Genomic DNA, 24,780 nt, shown 5'->3' on the forward strand with positions numbered 1-24,780 from the left:
TTCTTTCATCATGCTTTATGTTTAAACTCTTTAAAAAAAAAAATGCTGGCCATCTCCTGAATTAAGAAGGGTATCTCCTGAGGGTAAGGATCATCCAACACCAATTAATATCACTACCCATTCTCTGGTCACACACACTCAAAAGGTATTACATTTCCTTAGTCTTCTTTTCTCCTGAGTTAATTATAATTTGCTTATGCTAAATTAATGGACCCTTGAAGCATACTGACCATATAATTTATCATCCAAAACAAAACATTTTTGAGAGCGAAAGGTGACAAAATTAAAACTTGCAGGTGCAAGCCGGAGTAAACAAGAAATTTACCCAAACAAATCCAGAAGGTGCATCAGCCCATCCAGGCTTATCTCCTTTGTGCCCAACACAAGTCCTGAATTTCAGCCAAACATATGGCATGTCTTTATTTTCTGGGCAGATAAAGGATAATATGTGTTTTTTTTCCAAAATTCAATCCTGTGACTTGTCACAATATATACTCCATTAATACTTGTTGGAAATGATATAGCAATTACAGCCAGCATTTATTAAATACCTACTGTGTGCCTGGACAAGGTGCTCATGTTGGAATAAGACATACCCTTGGGGGCTCAGAGAGCTTAAGTGTCCCTAAAGATGCGCACCCAAAATTAGGGAAAGTGTCAGGATGGGGACATAGATTCCTTAATTCCAAATCCTGTGTTCATTCTCCTTGGTACCTCTTTTGAAAGGTTCTTTAAGTCTCACTAGATAGAGATGGTTCTGAATTGGGTGTCTTAAACACCATCCAGATCTTTTTTGAGTTCCTATTCCTATACCCTGTCCAGAATCTGTTACTTCCCCAATATCTCCCTACCTCCTTTCTTTACGTCTTATCTCCTACATCTTTGTCCAGAACCTGCTGCTACCTGAGACTTTGGGTAACAACATGTTTGTGCACCTGGAAATCTTTGCTGTGACAGTATCTTTATTTAGTGGAAGGAGGTTAAAGAATCTATGTCAGTAGTAAAACAAATTGCAAAACAAGCTTATGCTTCTGGAAATCAAGCAAAAGTCAGTATTTTGACTGACTCATTTTGACTGGCTAGCCAACTCATTCTGAAATGAACAAACAATGCTCTGCTATTACCTAGCATTGTGAGAATGGATGTTGATGCATGGTTCCGGAGATTCTGGGATCCAGCCTCAACCAAGGCCCCAGGTTTTATTTTTAAACTATGCTGACATGATTTTTCTGGGAACTGATTTAAACAAAATATCAGTAACTAAAAATCTGCTTGGTGTTAAATCCCTGGGCCTCCAGGTGGTTTACTTTTTTTTTCAGACCCACTTATATTTTCCGTTATTACTTAGTAACCTGTGTCTGTGCACAAAAATGGCAGATGCTTCATTCATCGTGGGACCAAGTCAAGCAACAGCACAGGGCCCGAAGGGGGAAATGCTTGGCTATTCAGAGCCTCACCACTCGTCTCTCACCAGCAGGCACCTAGTATGTCATGGCTTCAAGAACTGGCAAATGCCACTGGCCTAGAAAATATACTGGGAATGCAAGCAGGGCTGTGTTGACTGCACTTATCACCTTATGTTTGAAAGGGAAAAAAGGTGCCTTTTGGAAGTCGGACACAGTCTTGGTCAACAATTCAAGTTGCTTCCAATAAAGATTCAGATTGCTAATTTGAATGCTTCTTTTATGTCAGGGACACTAGGGTTCTACATAGATTGATACTTCAATGAATTCTTGTATCACTCAGAGGTAGTTTTTTAAACTTTCAGAGATGTGAACATTAAGGCTCAGAGACATAAAATGCTGCTCAGGGTTGACAATGTTAGTAAGCAGCAGGGATTCACACTCAGATTTGCCTCAATCCAAAGTTCATGTTCCAAATCTGTCCATTAAGCAGAATTTTTTAGAGCACTCTTAAGTTAAAAGAGACTCAAATGAAACAGTAATCCAGACCCAGTTTGAATAAAAAATCCACCTTCCCTGATGGATGGTGGACACACTTGTAGTGAGCATAGCATAGCATATAAAGATGTCGAATCACTCTGTTGTACACCTAAGACTAATGTAACATTGCATGTCAACTGTACTTAAGCTTTAAAACTAAATAAAATAAAATAAAAATCTGCCTTCCTGCATCATTATCTTATCTGAATCCATGGTGCTGTCTCCATTACTGGCAGCACTGTACCTAGTGTTGAATAAGCAAAGGTAGTTCTAAGTGGAAAAGAACTAATTTAGAGTCCACTCTCTTTATTAGTATCCAGTCTTCAAGAACTCTGATAGTAGTGCCCAATTATGTCCAAAGCACATTAATTTATTTCCTTTGGCTTCTTTTTCATGTTTAAATAAGGAAATCATGTAAATCATTGAACAACAGAGCAATACACTCAACAAATCCTTAAAATGTTCCTTCATCAAGGGTCATCTTGATTAGAGGAAACAGAGAATTAAGATTCTTTCTTTCTTTTCTTTTTAAGATTTTATTTATTTATTTGAGAGAGAGCAAAAGCAAGAGAGATCATGGAGGGAGAGAGAGAGGGAGAAGCAGACCTGCCGCTGAGCAGAGAGACCAATGCGGAGCTTGATCCTAAGACCCTGAGATCAGGACCCGAGCCGAAGGCAGATACTAAACCAACTGAGCCACCCAGGCGCCCCAAGAATTATGATTATTTCAAAGAATTCTTGTGATTGCTACATTTTAAAGTAAGGCAGCTGCCACATCTGTGTTAGGAAGCAGGTAGTACTTTTGTTGATTATGAATGAGTTGTGCAACGGGAAGGACACAAGCCTTTTTCAAGTCTCAGTCTTGCTACTCAATCAGGCTGGGTTCATGATTAACATCGTGAGCCCTCTGTTCTCATCTCTAAGTAGGGATGATCTCTCCTTTGCAGTGTTTATAAAAAGCTATCAGCACAAGTATGGCTCATGGTAGACACTCAATATGTGTTGCTAGTGCCATTGTTTCTAATATGCTTGAAAGATGGTTTCAGGCAAAAAATATATATATATATATTTGATATATATATATCATTGTATCTGTATCTGCAATCCCATCTAATAGTGCCTCTCATTTAAAAGTAACATCTATTACAAAAGGTAGATTCCAGCTTGGCCATCATGTCATTAAAGTACTATACGCATTTGTTGCACCTTCATAAGACTTTGGTAATGAGCAACAAGACTTTACAATAATATGGCATAATTTATGTATTACTACTCTTGTGACAACTATTTCCAACATCAACATTTTTTTTTAAAGATTTATTTATTTATTTATTTATTTGACAGAGAGAGAGACAGAGCGAGAGAGGGAACACAAGCAGAGGGAGCGGGAGGGAGAAGCAGGCTTCCTGCTGAGCAGGGAGCCCAATGTGGGGCTCGATCCCAGGACCCTGAGATCATGACCTGAGCCGAAGGCAGACACTTAACGACTGAGCCACCCAGGCGCCCCCCCAACATCAACATTTTAACACAAAGTAAATGGAGCAAAATTCTTCTAAATCCTCTAATACCTGGCATTCAGGTAAAATATTTGAAAGATCAGAATTTATAATTATGGAGAAATCAAGATAAAACATGCTAAGATTTAAAGATATATGATATATATCTATATATACATATATACGACACATATTTAAATTCACTTAAAGGTAAATGTGCAAACATATATTTAAATCTAGAAGTATATTCATATAATTTAAATCAATAAATTTATATATATATATCTTTAAATACTAATATGCATGCATCTGTACATACGCATATATATCAATGTAATTTATCAACTCTAGTTTAAATAAAAGGATCACACTCTTAACACAGCAGTTTCATTCATATATTTATGAATAAATAAAGTCACCTGTAAGGTTTCAAGTTTCCAGAAAAAAATTTACAGAATATTCTTATTGATTTTGCAAACTTAAATACCTGAAACATTTTTTGTGACTGTGTAGTTATTTTTAAAACCTCTTTAAGATGTTATAAGAACGATGTTGCATTCTCTAGCATGATAATTTGGCTTTTCATTGCATGACACTGACAAAGCCATTTATTGAGTTGTCATTTAATTGTTTCAGAAATGACTCATTAAGTGAGAAATCCATGTCAAAAGCGAAGTCGAACACAAAATGTGGAATGAAGAAAGGGTGTTTGGAGGAATCAGAAGCAACAGATTAGAATTCCCACCAAGGAAGGAGCAGCAGGGGCGTCCAGAGCATCTGTCTCTCCCAGAGCTGTCTCAGAGAGAAGACCAGGGCTCACTGGCAGAGTGGGTGGTCATCACTGGTGAACCACGTGGGGTGCCCTTGGAGAAGCCACCTACCCGAGCGGTGCCAGCTATGTATGCATTTGGTGATATGATTCGTGTAGGGGAAGCCTGCTTGATGGAGTGGGGATTGAGTGACAGGCCTCCAAGCCGAGCTTGGCTGGCAAGCACAGGATCTTTCCTCAAATTATGTTTATCCAGGTGGCTTAGGATGCCCTTCCCAAGTGATGGCTCGGTGCTGTCTCTGTTTACACACCTACCCTCTGAAATTCTCACGTGCTTATAGCTCTCATGTAAACACAATGTCTGAAACACAACATGACACCACACAGAAATATGCACTAGGTGCGAAATGGTGAGGGGCAGCCTGGCCGTAGAAACTGAAGACAGAAAGTTCCCACCCCTCAGAGTAAATGCAGCCTTGTATCAGGGACCTCTCTTCCTACACCGCACTCCCCTTTCTCCCTCTGGCTCAGACTCTTTCCCAGTCACAGAAGCTACCACACACAGGCAGCTGGTGTGTTTAGACCATAGCACTAACTTGTTCATGTGTATCGACTCAGTCCTTATCTCATTGGTTGCTTCCACTTTGTTTCGCAGTCCACTCATGGAACTTTGGCTGCCGATTATTGAAGGGTGTCATAAATGAGGACAGATAGGACAAAACTGTGGAAGAACCATTACAAGATCAAAATAACTGCTGGGGGAAAAAAAAACCTCATAGCACTTACTTTACTGACAAGTCAGAAACTTCATGCTCTCATCTATATGCCCATCTGTGCATATTCTTCCATTATGTACCTTTCCAGGCATTTATCTTACCTTTGACTAGGAATTTCTACATTCTACTCTTGAAGTCCGCTTAATTTACTGCATGCAGAATGTGCCTAACAGATGTTTGATATCCTAAATTACAATCAAATAAGACAGGATGTTGGGGGTTCATGATTCTCTGCTACAGATTTTTTTTTTTTTCTACAAGCACATCTTTCCCACAGGACGAAATAATTCCAGCCTGATTTTTATGACTCCCTCTCTCTTCTTCCAATACTTAAAAACAAAATAAGACCCCCCCAAAAGGCACTGCTCTTTTTTTTTGTATAGACTTGCAAATTAATTTCCAAATAATTCTTGAGTAGTGAAACTGGAGAATTATTTGTCAGGCTGGAGTCTAGACAAATTTAGTGAAACCGTGCGGTTCCTTCTCTAGCTGAGACAGCTACTCGGGCAGGAGCAGTGCCCTGGGTGACATAACAGGGGGAAGGATGCTCTCCCACATGATCAGTCACATTTGGCCAGGGATTTGAAACATAAGATCGACTCCTGCTCACACTCACATTTTGCTGATTCTCTCTCCTTGTTCTTATTAACATGAAGGCAAACAAACCTGGAAAGGATACTTAACAGGAATCGAAACTGTGCTGACTAGATTATGCTTTTGTCTTTACTATCAACTGCTATCATTGTAATCATAAACTTAATGAAGCTTGCTTTCTTTTGGACTTTTTAAAGAACACTTGAGAGACTCTTCGCCTCCGTGAGGTCCCTGCCAGGCCTGGAATCCTTCCATTGACTAGAGCCAAGTAGGCACCCGGGGCTTCAGACTTTGGCCCAGAGCTTTTTCTTTAGGCATCAGTAACTCCCCCAGGCTCTTCCTCTAGCTCTTCTGTCTGCTACCAGGACTCCCAGCTAATTGTTTTTAATGAGCCTGGGTGGGTGACTATCTTTGGCTGTAACCACAGGGAGATCTTACTTTCTCCACTGAGTATTTAGTTTATTGGAAAAAAAAAATGACTTTTAAGATTGCTTTCCGGGCGACTGGGTGGCTCAGTTGGTTAAGCGACTGCCTTCGGCTCAGGTCATGATCCTGGAGTCCCGGGATCGAGTCCCGCATCGGGCTCCCTGCTCGGCAGGGAGTCTGCTTCTCCCTCTGACCCTCGTCCCTCTCAGGCTCTCTGTCTCTCATTCTCTCTCTCTCTCAAATAAATAAATAAAATCTTAAAAAAAAAAAGATTTAAAAGATTGCTTTCCATTTTGTGTACAAAGCTCAAAAGGAAGAAAACTGAGAGCCAGTTTCCTCTGGGTATCTTCACCACATGCCTCACGTATACCCACCTTCAGTAGGGACAGTAATACCTAACCTTTATTTACTTAGCATTGTGTAGAGTTTACACACATTAACCCATTTACAGTTTACATGGTGGTCCTCAAAGTAAGGTCCCTGACCAGCAGCACAGGATTATTTGGGATTTCCTAACAAATGTAAATTCTCAGCCCCATCCCAAATTTACTGGATTAGAAGCTCGGCAGGTAGGGCCCAGTAATCTGTCCCTTAAGCCCTGTGGGACATTTCTTTTTTTTTTTAATTTTATTATGTTATGTTAGTCACCATACAATACATCATTAGTTTTTGATGTGGTGATCCACGATCCATTGTTTTCATACAACGCCCAGTGCTCCATATTTTGAGGCACATTTATTTTTGAGAATCTCTCTTTCACAGACCACATTAAGTAAGAACATTCATATACCCACTTTGCAGAGGAGGAAACTGAGACTTTTATGGATTAAATCATTTATCAAAGTCATAATAGAATTTTGAGCTGCCAAACTTCAAGGACTGATATAATCTAAGGAGAAAAAAAAAGAAAAAGAAAAAAATCATGATAGTTAAAGACTAAATGAATAAAATGTAGTTAATTAGATTTCTTCCCCTCAATCATTATACGTTGCTAAAATAATTCAATATATTCACATAAAAAAATCTAATGCTCTGCTGCATGTTAAAGTTGAGATATTAACTTCAATTTCTCCAAATCTGAGGTGGGTGTCTCCCAAAACCTAACTGGTTTATATATATATCGGAAATACACTTATAAGTCAAGTTTCCTGTGAACTGCTGAGGACTTTAGCAATAAGTTTAATTTAATAGCAGTGGGTTTAGAAGAATTAATTTTGACCAGATTATCCTCCTTCCTTTGATGATCAGCTGCTGGACCTCATTCCATTACAAATGCAACCAGTTTGTAGGAGACTGCAAACATCTGCTCTCCCCTAGAAAGTGTCCACATGAATATTAATCCTGAAGACTACATATTGACTCCTTGTCCATGTGATGTGTTTAAATGCCACATGTGTAAATGTGTGAAAGTATTTACTCCTTAAAGAGGCTAGACCCCATGTTGGGAAGTTCTCTGAAACAACTCAGCAAATTCTAACATTAAGAAGGGAAAACAGATGGGCATCATTGTGGAACTTTCATGGACTCATGTGGAGTCAGAGGGCTGGAGGGAAGCCTGCTGATTCTGGGGTAAAGACCAGCTGTTGCTTGCACAATGCTGATTTGCCAGTTGTTCCTTCTTCCCTTTACCACAGAGCCTCATCCAGAGATAAGAGAATCTAAGGTCAACAAAAAGTGCTCAGGACAAAACTATGGGGATGATTCACAGGAAATATCAAGCTCTGAGGGGGCCTTGTTTGTTTTAAGCTGGATCCCTAGTGAAACTCAGGCTTTATTGTCAGGTCTTTCTTATTATAATCCGCAGGGCAGCCCATAAACCAAGGATCCCAAGCAGGGAAGTATAGAGGAAGAGATGCAAAAGGCCTGGAAGTTTCTAGATATATGCCTGCTATGGATGGGGAGAATCATTATTAATAAGGTTAAGTGATATTTTCAAGGTCATATAAGCAATCAATTGTGCAACTGGAATGTGACTCTAATCAAAAGCCTCCACATTTCCCTCACTCCTTGTTTCTGTTGGTCTCACTTTTGCACCGGTGGTCTCCATTTAGTCAGAGGCAACATTCTTTTTTTTTTTTTTAAAGATTTTACTTATTTATTTGACAGAGAGACACAGCGAGAGAGGGAACACAAGCAGGGGGAGTGGGAGAGGGAGAAGCAGGCTTCCCGCCGAGCAGGGAGCCCGATGTGGGACTTGATCCCAGGACCCTGAGATCATGACCTGAGCCGAAGGCAGACGCCTAACGACTGAGCCACCCAGGCACCCCCAGAGGCAACATTCTAACCAGCTTTTAGTTGGTTAACTTCTTAACTGAGCTTTTAGTTATGACCAACTATGAAATAAATATCTACATTAAAAGCTTATATGTATATGAGAGAGAGCTAAGGAGAAAACCATTAACAAGATCTTGAAAAATATATTTGATGGCATTCTCTTATATGTGGTCTTTGTTATTTAAAAAACAAAACAAAACAAAACAAAAACAGAAAACAACCCATCGAAACAAAGTACATAAACACATAATGACTTACTTTCTTGATCTGTAGCTAAAGAAGATATGTGCGCGCTAGTAGTCCACAATATCTAGTCAGCCTTGCTCTCCAGGTTTATCTCATAGATTTGACCAGGGAAATCTTGTATCTAAAGTTATTAATTCTGTATATCTCAGATACATCTTATACATCTTCCTTTAATAATTTGTTTATATTTTATACATCTTCCTTTCAGATTTTGCTTATAGCACGTATCCTGTTGTGAATATTTCTCCCTTCCTATGACTTTCTCTTCCTCCCTTTCTATATTTGTTGGGTTTGTATTAGTCATACAGGCTTCTGTAGTTGCTGGGAAGCCAAAGTAACTTGAACGTGGTCCCTGCCCTTTGGACTCATCTTTGTCTCTTGCACTGTCTACTCACCAGCACACCTTCTCGAAGCTTCATGCTCCTGGATGGCCATCAGTGCTGCTTGTACACACATGTTCTGTTTCAGTGTCATTTGCCTTCTCCCTGATGGTTCTGCACATCCATGGAAGGGATTAAGTACACCCGAAAGCCCCCTTTTTATGCCCAACACCCAGCACACTGCCTGGCGTATAATGAGAGTTTAAAAGATACATGTTGAAGGTCATGAGATTCTCACTCTCGAATTGTTTTCTGAAATTGGTAGGCTTAAAATACTATATCAAACAGTGATCAATACTCAGGATGTTCTAGACCAAACTGGCAAAATAAATGTGTATGAATCATAAAGATCAGAGAACATGTCCCAGAGTTCAGAAGTCACTCAAGGTGAAATGAGGGGACTAATGAGCTTAATGTATAGTCCATTGTTTCAATTGATCTCTGTGTGAGGAAAGTGTTGGGTAACATATGCAAGCCCTTTATATTAAGGTGGATTCCATAAAGCTATAGGAAATCATAGACCACCTTATCATACAGGCCAAAGGATTCTAAGATAAAGGACTACATTCCTGATGGATTTGGGAAGAAGCAACATGATTTTCAGAAAACTGTAAGCTGATTATCAATAATATACAGTATATTCAGAGGGGAGTGATGGGCTAGTGAGGAGGATGGAATCTGCCATATGTTACTGGCTATCAGTGAGCAGGTCTACTGGAATGGAAATTGCATCAGTGAAGGAAAGGAATCAAGGCCTCCAGTTGTTAGAAGATTTGAAAGAAGAATGCCTGGGTGGCTCAATCAGTTGAGCATCTGCCTTTGGCTCAGGTCATGGACCCAGGATCCTGGGATTGAGCTCTGCATTGGGCTCTCTGCTCAGTGGCGAGTATGCTATTCCCTCTCCCTCTTGATCTCTCACACTCTCTCAAATAAATAAATAAAATCTTTAGAAAAAAAAAAGATGTGAAAGACCATTCTGTAGGGGAGGAAGTAGACATTTTCATTACCAGTTGCATGAGCAAACAACTGGGTTTCAATGCATTAACACTTGAGGGGGACATATTCTGAGATTGTATACATCAGTCTCTCCCAACTCTAGTTCTGATGATCTGTTTTACAGAATCAGCAACAGAAGACATAGGCTGGAAATCTAGTTCTAAACCTCCTTCTGAGCACACCACTGACTGGAGAGCCAAGCAGGAAGAATCTGAAACTCGTAATGTGTTAAGGATACCTTAAAGATGTAATATGTTAGAGATACCTTCTGAGCATTGCCATGTCCACCAAGATGTCCCCCAAGGCTCACCATGCTGGTTCAGCCCAGATGAAACTTGAATTTCCACTTTGGTTTCACTTAGCAGGCTACTTCCGCACTGGACCAGAATGTGTCCTGATCCCAGCCCAGTTTGCACCAGCCCCTTGTCTTAGATTATTGGGTTTTAATTCTTATGCCATCAACCACTACCTAAAGTGTTATCTGGTGATTTAGGTGCTTAAGCTTTATGGACAAGCAGAGGTGGGTTTGCATCTTGGTCCATCACTTTACTACTTCTGTGATACGGACCAAGTTCCTTGGCCCTTCTAAACCTCAACTTTCCCCCTTAAAATAGAAACAATTCATTTAGCTTATTTAGAAGGTATTAGACAATATTTTTGGTAATCTTAGCCGAGTGCCTATTCATATTGAGTGCTGGATAGAGTAGCCCCTTCACTGCATTGGGCCTCTGGAATATAGACCCCAGAGGAATCAATTCAATTCACTACAGCCCTTTGGATGTATTCTGAACTGATCTTATTTCATTTGTAGGTGCCAGAACTGCAAAGTTCCTTGCTTTAGTCATGACCTCAACTTTTTAAGCTTCTTGTTTTCCCCAGTGGTCCATATCACTGTGGTCCTTGCATCCCTCATGAGGGAAACTTCCTATATTATGGCATGAAGACTGATTAGAATGGGGCCATCTCAAAATATATGACCTGTATCGAGCAGAGGCTGATTGTGAATGCCTAATTAAATGGAGACTAGGAAGAAGTGAGTGAACCTGTAGGCAAAACAGACCACTAATATCTTCATGGTCAATACTGAGGGATCCACCAACAACAGATACTTGTTTAAAACCAGTACCTGAGAGGGGCTCATTAGATTATCTCTGGAAAAGATGAGTAGAATAAGTTTTTCTACAAAGATGAATAGAGCTTTAACATTGATAATGGGATTAAACTTAGGGGGAAAAAGGCAAATGATTAGAAGAAAGAAATTTGAAAGATCTGGGATTCTTATACATTGGTTCTCGTTCTTATTTTCTGTCATCATCATAAATAAAATGCAGTAGGAGACGTTTAAAAGTTACTGAAATTTTTAGGTAACATTAAAATCTCTAAGCAGGAGGCACTTAGAGTTGAATTACAGAAAGAGTTTTTATGAACACTTTCATATATGTGTAAAAGTAGTCAGAAAAGGCAAATCTTTTATCCAATATGCCTCAGTAAAAAGGATTTTTTTTACACCTGATCTCCAGGCGTAAGATGGAGATCAGGTGTAAGATGACTTTGGGGACTTTGGCTTTGTCTTATGTACACTGTGGGTTTCTGGTGGTAAAGTTCTTGGATACAAAAGGGTAAGATAATTGTGATATATATCATATTTTACATCCAAGAAATCTGGTAAGGGTGGTGGAATCTCAGAGCTATGACAATGGAAATTAACTTTGAGATGAGTGAAATGCATTTTTGGCATGTACTGGCAGGGCCTACCTTAAGGGTTGAGGATTCTTGCATTTGCTTCTTACCCTGTCCTAATAAGAACTTATTAAATACTTGTGAGTCCTTTAACTGGAAACATTACCCTGATACGCTGTTGTAGCCAGAATGGGTATGAAACTTGCCATCAGAGGATATTGAAAATGAAACATATATTATTGAATCATCATATAAAGCTTTTGCATCTATAGCTAATGCACCTGGCACAGTTGATTTACCCAGAAATGTGTGTGGGGGGGGAAGCAAAAGACCTCAAGAAAAAGACAAGTGAAAATTTTCCTGAAATTTTATAATAGATCAAAAGATGGAGACCTTCTATCTTAGGTGAGAAGAGGAAAGGATCCTAACTGACTTGTACACAAACATGAGCAATGTGGATAAAGTAATTTAAAAATAAGATACCATATACTAAAACATAGGCACAAGTGGCTGTCTTTCAAATTTCAGAGTGATAAATATCAGAAAATAAAGGAACATGTCAATGCACATAGAGGGCAATGTGTTTTTAGAACACTTGCATGCTGTATGTGGGAAACATAGGTGGATTCATTAAGGGTTTGAACACACACAGGAGGGACTCAGAACTGAAGTAGTAATTCATGCATAGATCTGAGACAGTAAGTGTTTCTATGGGCCTATCTTTCCAGATGAGTGGTAATGGGACTTTGGTCTGTGTGGATTTAATTAGAGGTCCCTCTGTTCCAAATATATTTATCCACTTTACCAAACATAGGCTAATGTTGCTGCTCAGAGTTAGAATCTTAATATTTATATTTTCTTGGCATGTCTACAAGCCAACCAGGAAGAGATTTTAAATCTGCTAAGATACTAAAATTGTCACTAAGTTTGTCTCTGAGACCTTCACACCTGATTATTTAGTGAAGTGGGGAACTCTGGCTTGTTCATAAATCATGATTCATCTCTAAGCGGCTGCCTGGTGGCCTCATTCATGAACATTGCATTCAGTGCCAGATCAGAAATTCTTCAAATTGATTTTTAGGGCATGAATATTTGATATTGTACATTGTATAGATAGATATATTTTCAGGATTCTCATTCTGAATGAACTTTGTAAAATAAAATAAATATCTTGAGTACTGGTAAATTGATATCCCATCCACAGCATGCCCTAAGTTGTATTGTTTGCTAACTCAATTTCATCTGAATTTGCAAACTCCACATCATCTGAAAATTGAAAATCTTCAAAAGACCATGTGAAAGTCTCATTCGAGAGATTCTCTACTTCCATGATACATCATCCTTATTTCAGTATTTGATATTGATGTTTTTAGGTATTGACTTTTCATGAAAAGTTAAATAGAAAAATTTAGAGAGTTTAATAAAAATCTCTTGTTTGCCCATTGCTCTCATCTTGTTTATCAGGCTTAATTCTGGTAAATCTATAATCTTACTTCTAATTTTAAATTTAAAATAAAAAGTAAAATGAGTAAATAAAACTTCTCAATGTAATCTATTCATCCAGCAGTATAATCTTGTGGAAATAATAATGAATATTAAGCACAAGTCATATTTTACATATGTACATTTGGCAAAATACTGAGTCTCTCTTTGATGGGCATGCAGTTTCAGAGTTTGAACTCCATCCATACACTATAGAAACACGATGCAATATTATGGCTGTGTTCTCACTCCTACTTCAGCAACATGTGAATAAAACAGTAAGGCTTAACATTATTTTTACAATAAAGTTTACATTTAAAGTGAAAAAGTAAATCAATTTTGTGAAACTTAAAAAATAATCAAGTGCGATAAAGGAGAAATAGAAAGTAGTTTTGTATTCTTGTACCACCAGTATGAGCTTGGGTCAGTCTCATGCGAGCCTCTTGCCTCTATATGCTATCTACAAGACACTTCAGAGATAAAGCAACAGTGACTGAAAGTTAAGGGATGAAAAAAACATTACATGTAAATGGAAAACAAAAGAAAGCTGGGGGGGTGGGAGGATGGGTTAGCCTGGTGGTGGGTATTGAGGAGGGCACATTCTGCATGGAGCACTGGGTGTTATGCACAAACAATGAATCATGGAACACTTCATCTAAAACTAATGATGTAATGTATGGGGATTAACATAAGAATAAAAAAAAAATACCAGCAAAAAAAAAAAAAGAAAGCTGGTGTAGCTATGCTCAGACAAAATAGATTGTAAAACAAAGACTGTGCTAAAAGAGAAAGGGAACAGTACATAATGGTAAAAGAATCCAAAGAAGAAGATATAACATAAAATTCTATGCACCATGCATAGGAGCACACAATATACAAAGCAAATATTAATAGACTTAAAGGTAGAAATCAACAGCAATATAATAATAGTAGGGGAATTTAACCCTCACTTACATCAATGGATAGATTATTCAGACAGAAAATCAATAAGGAAACATCAGCCTTAAATGGCATATTAGAGCAGAAGGACTTAACAGGTATAGATAGAACATTCCATTCAAAAGCAGCAGGATACACATTCTTATAAAATGCACATGGAACATTCTCTAGGGTATCTTACATGTTAAGCCTCAAAACAAATCTCAGTAAATTCAAGAAAATTGAAATCATATCAAACATCTTTCCTGACAATAATGGTATGAAACTAGAACTCAATAACAAGGGGCACCTGGGTGGCTCAGTTGGTTAAGCATCCGACTCTTGATTTCAGCTCAGGTCACAATCGCAGGGTCATGGGATTGAGCCTTGAGTCAAGCTCCATGCTCAGCACGGAGTCTGTTTGTTGTCCCTCTCCCTCTGCTCCTCTCCCAACACCCCACTCGTAAGCTCTCTCTCTCTAATAAAAAAATAAATAAACATTAAAAATCCTAAAAAATCAATTACAAGAAGAAAACTAGAAAAACTACAAACAAGGGGCGCCTGGGTGGCTCAGTCATTAAGCGTCTGCCTTCGGCTCAGGTCATGGTCCCAGGGTCCTGGGATCGAGCCCCGCATCGGGCTCCCTGCTCCGCGGGAAGCCTGCTTCTCCCTCTCCCACTCCCGCTGCTTGTGTTCCCTCTCTCGCTGTATCTCTCTTTGTCAAATAAAATCTTAAAAAAAAAAAAAAAGAAAAACTACAAATGAATGGAAATTAAACAACTTGTTAGTGAACTACTACTGGATCATAGAGGAAATCAAAAGAGAAAAAAATCTAGAGACAAATGAAAACAGAAATATGACATGCCAAAATCTATGGGATACAGGAACAGAGATTCCAAGAGGGAAGTTCATAGTAATACAGGCCTAACTCAAGAAACAAAGAAAACTCACATAAAGAATTTAACTTGACACCTATAGGAACTCGAAAAAAAAAAGAAGAAACAAAATTCAAAATTAGTAGAAAGAAGGAAATAATAAATATCAGAGTGGAAATAAGTGAAATAAAAACAAAACAAAACAAACAAACAAAGAAAAATCCCCAAAACAATAGAAAACATCAACAAAACTAAGAATTGGTTCTTTAAAAAGACAAACAAAACTGACAAACCTTTAGCTAGACTCACCACAAAAAGAAGAGAGAGGGCTCAAATAAAATCAGAAATGAAGGAGAAGTTACAACTCATACCACAGAAATAAAAGGGATTGTTAGAGACTACTATGAACAATTACAGGCCAACAGATCGGACAACCTAGTAGAAATTGTTAGATTCCTAGAAACTTAGTTTCATCCAAGGCTGAATCATAAAGAACTAGAAAATCTGAACAGATCAATTACTAGTAAGGAGATTGAATCAACAATCAAAAATTTTCCAACAAACAAAAGTCCAGGACTAGATAGCTTCATTGGTTAATTCTACCAAACATTCAAAGATTTAATACCTATTCTCAAACTTCCAAAAAAGTAGAGAGGAGGGAATGCTTCCAAACTCATTTTATGAGGCCAAGCATTAATTACCCTGATACCAAAACTGGACAAAGACAACACAAAAAAGAAAATTACAGGCCAATATCCCCAATGAACATAAATGCAAAAATCCTCAACAAAATATTAGCAAACTGAATGTAACAATACATTAAAAGGATCATACCATTATCAAGTGGGATTTATCACACAGATGCAAGATTCAACATCTACAAATCAATGTGGTCCACCACATTAACAAAAGTGAAAGCTAGAAATCATATGATCAACTCAATAGATGCAGAAAAACCATTTGATGGTATTCAACATCCATTTATGATAAAAACTCTCAACAAAGAGGTATAGTGGGAAGGGACTTCAACATAATAAAGGTCATATGTAACAAACCCACAGCTAATATCATTTTCAACAGTGTAGAGCTGAAAGCTTTTCCTCCTAAGGATGTCCACTCTCCCCATTTTCATTCAACATAGTATTGCAAATAGTAGGCATAACAATTATGTGCAAAAATTTGTTGTGCTTCTACAAACTGATTACAAAGTATCAGAAAGAAAAAAAAAATATCCCACTTACAGTTGCATCAGAAGGAACAAAATACCTAGTAATAAATTTAATGTAAGAAGTGGAAGACTTGTACACTTAAAACTTTATAAGACCCTGATGAAAGAAACTGAAGAGAGAAAGAAATGGAAAGATATTTCATGCTTATGGATTTGAAGAATTACTCTTGTTAAAATGTCCAGATACCCAAAACAGTCTATAGATTCAGTGCAATCCCTATCAAAATTCCAATGGCATTTTTCATAGAAATAGAAAGAAGAATTCTAAAATTTATATGGAACCACAAGAGACCCCAAATAGCAATTTTGAGAAAGAGCAAAGTTGGAGGCATCATGCTTCCTGATTTCAAACCACACTACAAAACTATAGTAATTAAGATATGGTATGGCATTGGCATAAAAACAGACACATAGATCAATGGGACAAAATAGAGAGCCCAGAGATGAACCCACACATATATGGTTAACTAATTTATGAAAAATGAGGCAAAATATATGATGGAGATAAGACTGTGTCTTCAACAAATGGTGCTGGGAGAACTGGAGAGCTACATGCAAAAGAATGAAACTGGATGAATATCTTATAAAATAAACACAAATTAACTTAAAATAGATTTAAGGCTTGAATGTGAGACCTGAATCCATAAAAATCCTAGAAGAAAATACGAATTGTAAGCTCTTTCACATCAGTGGTGTGTATATATATATATATATATATATATATATGTATGTATGTGTATATATATATATATATATATGTATGTATATATGTATATTTGGATCTGACTCTAAAGGCAAGGGCAACAAAAGCAAAATAAACAAATGGGACATTAAACTAAAAAGCTTTTGCACAGCAAAGGAAACCATTAACAAAACCAAAAGGCAACCTACTGAATGGGAGAAGATATTTGGAAATCATATATCTGATAACGGGCTAATACCCAAAATATATAGAGAACTCATACAACTCAATGAGAACAATAAAAAAAAAATGATTAAAACATGAGCAGGAAATCTGAATGGATATTTTTCCAAAGGAGCCACACAGATGGCCAACAGGTACATGGAAAGATGCTCAACATCACTAATCATCAAGGAAATGAAAATCAAAACCACAATAAGCTATCACTTACACTTGTCAGAGTGGTTATTATCAAAAAGACAAGAAATAACAAGTGTTGGCAAGGCTGTGGAGAAAAGCAACCCTCATGCACTGTTGCTGAGAATGCAAACTGGCGCAGCCACTATAGAAAACAGCATGGAGATGCTTCAAAAAAAATTAAAAATAGAATGACCATATGATCCTGCAATTCCACTATTGGATATTTATCAAAAAAAATGAAAATGTTAATTCAGAAAGATAACACACCCCTATGTTCATTGCAGTATTATGTACAATAGCCAAGGTATGCTAACAACCCAAGTGTACATCAATGGATGAATGGATAAAGATGTCCCATGATGGTATTATGCTAAGTAATATAAGTCAATGAGAGGAAGACAAATACCACATGATTTCACTTACCATGTAGAACCTAAAAAACAAAGCAAACAAACAAAAGAAACAAAATCTAGACTCTTAGATACTGAGAACAGATTGGTGTTGCCAAAGGGAGGGATTTGGGGTATGGACAAAATGGGTGAAAGAGATCAAGAAGTACAACCTTCCAATTATAAAATAAAAAAGTCATGGGGATGTAATGTACAGCATGGAGAATACAGACAATGATATTATATGGACAATTGTATTGTATGGTGACAGATGGTAACTAGACTTATTGTGGTAACCATTTTGCAATGTAGACAAATGTTGAATCATATGCTGTATACCTGAAATGAATATAATATTGCATATCAGTTATACCTCAATAAAAATATTTAGACAAAAGAATTCAAAACTGCAATTCATTTTGAAAAACAACTGGTTCTGATCGAAAATGCCGAAGAAAATAATTAATCCCACATCTATTTGTCCTTCTCAAGTCAACATAAAACCTTAAAATTGTTCTTCAAAATGGAAGGTGTGCTTATTTTTCATTTCAAACTAAAAGCAAAACAAAAGAAAACAAAAACCTGTAAAAATTTATGGAGGCTTCAAAATTGAGTGAAAAAATAGAATAGTCCCCCAAAGCCTTATTTAAAAAAAAAAAAAAAAAACTTAAGTTTTATTTATTTGAGTAATTTCTACCCGCAGTGTGGGGCTCAAACTCACGATCCTAAGATCAAGGGTTGCATTCTGTTCTGACTGAGCCAGCCAGATGCCCCTTAAAATCCAATTTTTAAAATGAAGAAAACCTGTGCTTTCTGTAAGTATTACAACCTAATATTAAAAGGCAACCCAGAATAAAGATGATAATAATCGTATTCTCAAGATTCAATCTGCCATAACTAATCTCAATCCCCAGTTTACTATTATTTTCAATTAGCAATATTGATGAGTATGGCGATTATCAAATAACGATGAACATAAAATAGAAATCTGTTTTCAACTGGTGGGGCCAACACAGAAAAATATAGACAACAGCAATTTGAAACCATAGGTGGCATTAATTTAATGGGGAAAACAGGTAGGGAGAATATGTGAAGGACAGATTACTCTATCAATTGCCAAATCTTCAATCTTATGTACATTTAGAGAAAAATAAATATTTGGAGATGTTTTTCCTTAAATTATAAGCAATGTAAAGTAACGAATTATTTTATTTAGTGCATGAGTTTCTGAAGCCTCCTCTAGGTGCCTCTTGCTCTGTGCCTTGGCCTCCTTTTCTAACCTCAGGCTGGGGACAGCCTTTCACTACGCCGGAGGTCAAGAGTTTGGGCCTTGGGGTGGGGGTGGAAAGTTCTTTTTCACAACTTGGAGCACACTGTCCTTCACTTCCTAGGCGAAGATTGTTTCTAATATCAGAATGATTCTACATTTTATATTTCTCTTGTCTTTTTAAAGCTTTTAATTGTTTTCAAATCTTGAATAGAGGCTATTGAGCACAGTGGCTTTAAAGTCAGACCAGACTACAGATTCTCATGCTGAGATTTTAACGGATTGTTCAGCTTTGGTCGGATTATATAACTGAGCTTGCTGGGTCATTAGGAGGTGTGCAAAGTGCCTGGTACATAATGAACAAGTGAGTAAATAAATACATACTCAATAAATCAATACATTCTCATTAACAATCAGACTCTTGCAGTATCCTTCTGTTTTTATAGATGAAGAATTGAGACCCAGTCAGTGAATTACTTAAGTTACCAGAAGAGGAGGAAAACATGAAACTTTTTTTCAACAGGCATCCTAATTTCCCTTGGAACTAGAGCCATGCTGGAGATAGGACTCATACACCATCTAATTATTTCTGAATGGGCACTCCACAGTTATTAAGCTACCAAGAATCTGGGTAGAGGAAAATGATAGAAATGCTCACTGGTTACCATTATAATATCTCAGATTCATTCATTGGAAGAGAAAAGATGTCCTACCCAGATGCTGTTTTCTTGCTTGTACTGTTTCCAGTTGCGTCCTGTGTCACTGAACATCAGGCTGTAACTCGTCACCCAGTCAGAGCTTCCGTATCTTCCCTGCGTGGCCACTGCTGTAATCTCTACTCTGTTTCCCAGGTCCATCTGGAGCCACTGTTGAGCATTGGAATCTGCTGGAGACCAACCGCCAGTTCCTGGAAGAAGATCAGAGGGAGAGCTGTAGTAACATCCCACATGGCCGCAACTCTCAGCTCCCAAAGAGAAATGAAATGGTGTGCTGCTAAGATGTCTTTACCCCCCATGGCGCCCTGCTTGTCCTTGCATGGCCTGATTTCCATTCTCCTCTTCCATCCTATTCTCTTTTATGGTTCAAGATTCATCTTGAACCCACGCTGTTCCTTCCATAACTCTTCCTGTCTTTCCTTGGGCATTAGTTCCCATTTTCTGGATTCCTAGTACAAGCGGTACTATTTATTTATTTTTATCTTCTTACAGCCTTAATCTTGTAACATGCTTTCTATCTTCTGCCTGACTGAGATCTCCTTCCTTCCTTCTTTTCTCTACTCTTTCATCCCTCCCTCTACCATGGCCCAGACATTTTTGCTGTGGATGCAAAGATGAAAGATCATTGACTATATCTTTGACTCTGTCTCATCCATTCGACCAATGTTCATGGAGCACCCGGAGCATTCTGGGTACTGAAGAAAGAAAGACATGCAAATAAAAATGTTCAACGTGATGTGATGGGAAGGCTTATGAAAGGCAAACACAAGGTGCGATAGGAAAATAGAGGACAGAATGTCTCAGTAGGTGATCAGAAAAGCCTTGAGACAGTGATGGGGAGACAGTAGAGCTGAAGAAGCAAGTATGACCATGTTGCAGGCAAACAAGGTTAAAGAGAGAAAACGTTGGAGAGATCAGACAGGGACATGGGAACAGCATACATAAAATCTCAGAGGGACGTGAGACAGTGTGCCACATTTCCAGATCTACATGGGACTCAGTATACTTGACACACAAAAATATTCTTACATGGGACAAAAACTTTTGGGCTCCAAAAGTTCATTATTTGATACACTGGAACTTTGCAGAAGATCAATATTAGCTCTTGCTCAGTTGGAAGACGTGTGGCCTCAGTCTTCTGTATTCATTTCACATAGAAATAATGAAGTCAATAATCATTTTTAGTGACCCAAGAGTTCATAAATTCCAAATACTGAGTGGAATCCTGGAAAGGCAGAATGTGTATACCATGGGTGGGGATGAGAGGGAAACAACACCTTTGTGAAGCACCTTGCTCAGGGTATCGAGTTGGGGAGTTAATTAAATTTTCAATTTAGAGGACTTAATCAATAATCCCTTTTGATTTTAAGCTATGTCACTGAAAATCATTTTAGTAATGTCCCGGTCTACTTTCTCACTATCTCAGAAGGAGTCAATGGGATTTGTCCTTGGTAATCGAGAACTTTTCTGAGTCCTGGCTCCCCAGTGCAGACAGCCTATCATCAATGGAAGTGGACATGTAGACACAAGGTATGGAGAATGTGAGGTGGACCCTACTTTAGTCATAGGCACATCCTACAAGTTGTGTGTTGATTTTCTCCTAATAGCTACTGCTGTTAAGCTTTTGTTTGATTTTTTTTTTTCACTTTCCTGAGAAGACTGAAATTCATGGAAAGGAAGAGAAGGAACATGCTCAGCATCTACTGTGGAATGTATTTTATTAAGTGTTTTGCAAGATGTGGATACAGTGGCAGATATGGCTGATTTCCCTAATATCCATTTCTCTTCTTCTGTGGTAGGTGTAAAGTTTAATTTCAATTCTGCTCTCCATCCTATTATACTTATAGCCACAACAATAAGTTCTCTCCAATCAAAATGTGACTAGGAAGAAGACATGCCACTTCCAAGCCAACTGGTCTCTTCCCCACTTGTTTCCCCTTCTATGACTGATGGACGCAGTTGGCACCAAGGCCCTAGTTGATGGCAAAACAACAACATGGAAAGATCCTGGAATCCCATATCATCACATGAAGGAAAGCATCTGTCTACTTGAATGCCTGACCTGAATAATAATATGAACAAAAACTAAACATCTATGTTGTTTAAGACATTGAACATTAGAACTTTTTTGATACTGCAGTTCAGCCTACTTTATTTTTTTTATTTTTTTTTAAAGATTTTATTTATTTATTTGACAGAGAGAGACACAGCGAGAGAGGGAACACAAGCAGGGGGAGTGGGAGAGGGAGAAGCAGGCTCCCTGCAGAGCAGGGAGCCCGATGCGGGACTCCATCCCGGGACCTGGGATCATGACCTGAGCTGAAGGCAGTCGCTTAACCAACTGAGCCACCCAGGCGCCCAGTTCAGCCTACTTTAAAACATACATAATATCTTGTGAAATAAATAACACAATTGCCATTATATAGTTCAGGAGAATGAGATCCAGCAAGTTTAGAACACCTGACACTTGGGATTCAAGCTTAGCTCTTTGAGAATATTATGTAGCAGGAAAAAAAAAAAAAGGGTTTCTAAAAACCCATAAAATCAATAAAGAGGAAAGGCACTGGGAGGAGGCATTTGAGCAGAGATTCTGACATGCCAGATCCTTCCGGACATTTTTATCAACCAGCTCTGTCTTCACTAACCTGTCCACAATTCCCAGTCTGGACTACCTTCTCTCAACTTCTCACAACTGACAGGGAGGCTTAAGAAGAGCTTTTACATTTATAAATAAATAAATAAATAAAAAGTCCAAAATGACTCTGAGCCTACTCTTTATTTCCATTCAATTTCTCCTCCTGCCCATTTCATGAGGCCTCTTTCTTCTTAAGTGAAAAAAAGCAAGGTTGTATAAACTTTGATCTCAACAGTATTAAAACATGATAGAAGAGAAATTTGTGTGGTGATTTCTTCTGAGTAATGAAAATATGAGTGATTTCATCCTTTTATGCTTTTTGCCTGTAACATATTTTCTATCATCAGCATGTCTTTCTTATATAAATGGAGACTCATATTTATTTGGTTTATTGCATAAAGAATATGTACAGCAATTGTACAGCTGGTGACAACTTGTGACTTTTTATGTGATCATCACTATTTTTGAAATCAAAATTCTAAAACCTTAACTATTTCTGTTTTATCCTCAATAATCCACAGCCAGACTTCCTAGTCATGCTTTAGGAATTTTTCTTCATTTATTCTAATTATTATCGTACTCATATATGATAAGAATTTACGTTAAGAATGGAAGAGAAAAACAAAATGACAAGGAACTCTCTCTGTCACCTCGCAAAGCATAAAATCAGAGTAGATTGACCAAAAACCAAACCAAACCACAAAACAAGACAAAACAAAAGAGGGAGAGTTAATGCTAGAAGACTTCCTCAAATTTGTCCAAAGAAAATCACATCTTCCTTTTGCCCACAGTAAAATCCTTAGCTTATTAATCACCCTGAAATTAACCGAAATGGAATTGTTGCTGTTCACCTGCATTAACACATTGAGTTAAAAATGTTCCAAACCCAGAAGCTTCAGACTAAGCTCTTACAACAGAGGGATACTATCTGGGTGATAATCGCCAAGAATTCTTTCCCTGCTGTTGAAGATGTTCCCTGCATTACAGTTAATAGGCCAGGCATCCAGGGTTGCCGTGGTTGCTATGGAAAACATTTTGTTCCTTGCACCAAACAATGTATGTGTTTTCAAAATGATGAGAGAAGCTTAAAGATACTATTTGCAGCTACTCTAAACACACTCCATGCCCACACTAGCTTTCTGTTTCTGAATTATTCTCTGAATTGGGAGTGTAACATACACACAGATACCTGTGTTTGGCAAATCAAAGGTGTAAACTAAGGCAGGGCTGTCTGTAATTGTGGTTGAGGTATCAATGATCATGAACTGCAATTCCCATAGTCCCTTCAATTTAAATTTAAGAGAATTTAAATTCTCTTAAAGGGAAGATTTTAAAGGAAAACTAACTTCACTTTAGATTTTAATATCATCTAGAATTTTCCAAAAGTTTTCAGACATGGGGTCCTGAATGATTTACACACTATATCTCAGCACAGCCCAAGCCCGGAACACTACATTTGCCTTATGTCACTTTGGGGAAGAAGATGGGAAAAGGAAATTACAGACTGAAAGCCATAAGAAATCTGGTTCAAGACACAGTTCTGCTCCTGAGGTTAGAATGGATGAGAAATTCTTCAAGGGGCTCAATCATCAGAAACACCTTGGAGGGCTTGTGAAGATGACAGTGCACGTTCTTGGCTTTCTCCTTGATAACTCATTCAAGGGCCTAACCTGGGAATCTGATTTTTAGAAAGTTGTTCTTGAGGGCGCCTGGGTGGCTCAGTTGGTTAAGCGACTGCCTTCGGCTCAGGTCATGATCCTGGAGTCCCTGGATCGAGTCCCGCATCGGGCTCCCTGCTCGGCAGGGAGTCTGCTTCTCCCTCTGACCCTCCCCCCTCTCATGTGCTCTCTCTCATTCTCTCTGTCTCAAATAAATAAATAAAATCTTTAAAAAAAAAAGAAAGTTGTTCTTGATATGCTGAGTGGCTTGGGAAAAAACTGGATGAGACAGCTTCTACAATTTCAGTTCTAATATTTTTCCGATAAGAGTTGTTTTATTTATCTATGTAGTCGTCCAAAATAGCTTAAATCCTACATGCTATTTTTGATTATCAGAAACAACAGTAACAAAAAATAACAACCTGAAATTGCCTCTGGACCCTAAAAATGGACACCCTTGTCTCATTTGTCCCCCAACTCCCCACACCAAACACAGATGTGTAGTTAAATTCAGACTTAACAATTGCCAAGGAAATCTGGAAAATTTTTAATTGAGAAATATCCACCTCGGCTCTTGCTTGAATATTTATTTACACTCCCAGTTAACCCTTTTGCTCCTTCCCATCACCCCCATCCTGCACGCCCTTGGAGTGTTCATTCATACACACTGGAGCTGACGGATGGTCCTTGCTAAGTGCTCAGCACCACCCTGGATACTTGGCACACACGGACTCATTCACGATCACACATCAATATCTGTATGATAGATATTATTATTATGCCCATTTTACAGGTGGTGACACTGAGGACAGAAAGGTTGGACAGCTTTTCCAAGATCACATAACTAGTAAGTGGCAGAACAAGGGATTCGAACCCACAAAACCAGGACCCAGAGCCCAAACACAACCACTTGGCAACACTGCCTCTGAA

At 38.1% G+C, this 24,780-nt stretch overlaps 1 protein-coding gene across 2 annotated transcripts in view; it reads right to left on the minus strand.

Moving 5' to 3' along the window:
- CNTNAP5 (contactin associated protein family member 5) overlaps nucleotides 1-24,780 on the minus strand; it is an 820,459-nt gene that overhangs the window by 604,021 nt on the left and 191,658 nt on the right. For both annotated transcript variants that reach the window (XM_021695826.1, XM_044913255.1), the window contains exon 3: nucleotides 19,555-19,748. In XM_021695826.1, the coding sequence (XP_021551501.1) occupies nucleotides 19,555-19,748 (194 nt within the window). The remainder of the gene's footprint in view (nucleotides 1-19,554; nucleotides 19,749-24,780) is intronic.

This window comes from Neomonachus schauinslandi, chromosome 3 (genome assembly GCF_002201575.2).
Source record: "Neomonachus schauinslandi chromosome 3, ASM220157v2, whole genome shotgun sequence".
Lineage (NCBI taxonomy): Eukaryota > Metazoa > Chordata > Mammalia > Carnivora > Phocidae > Neomonachus > Neomonachus schauinslandi.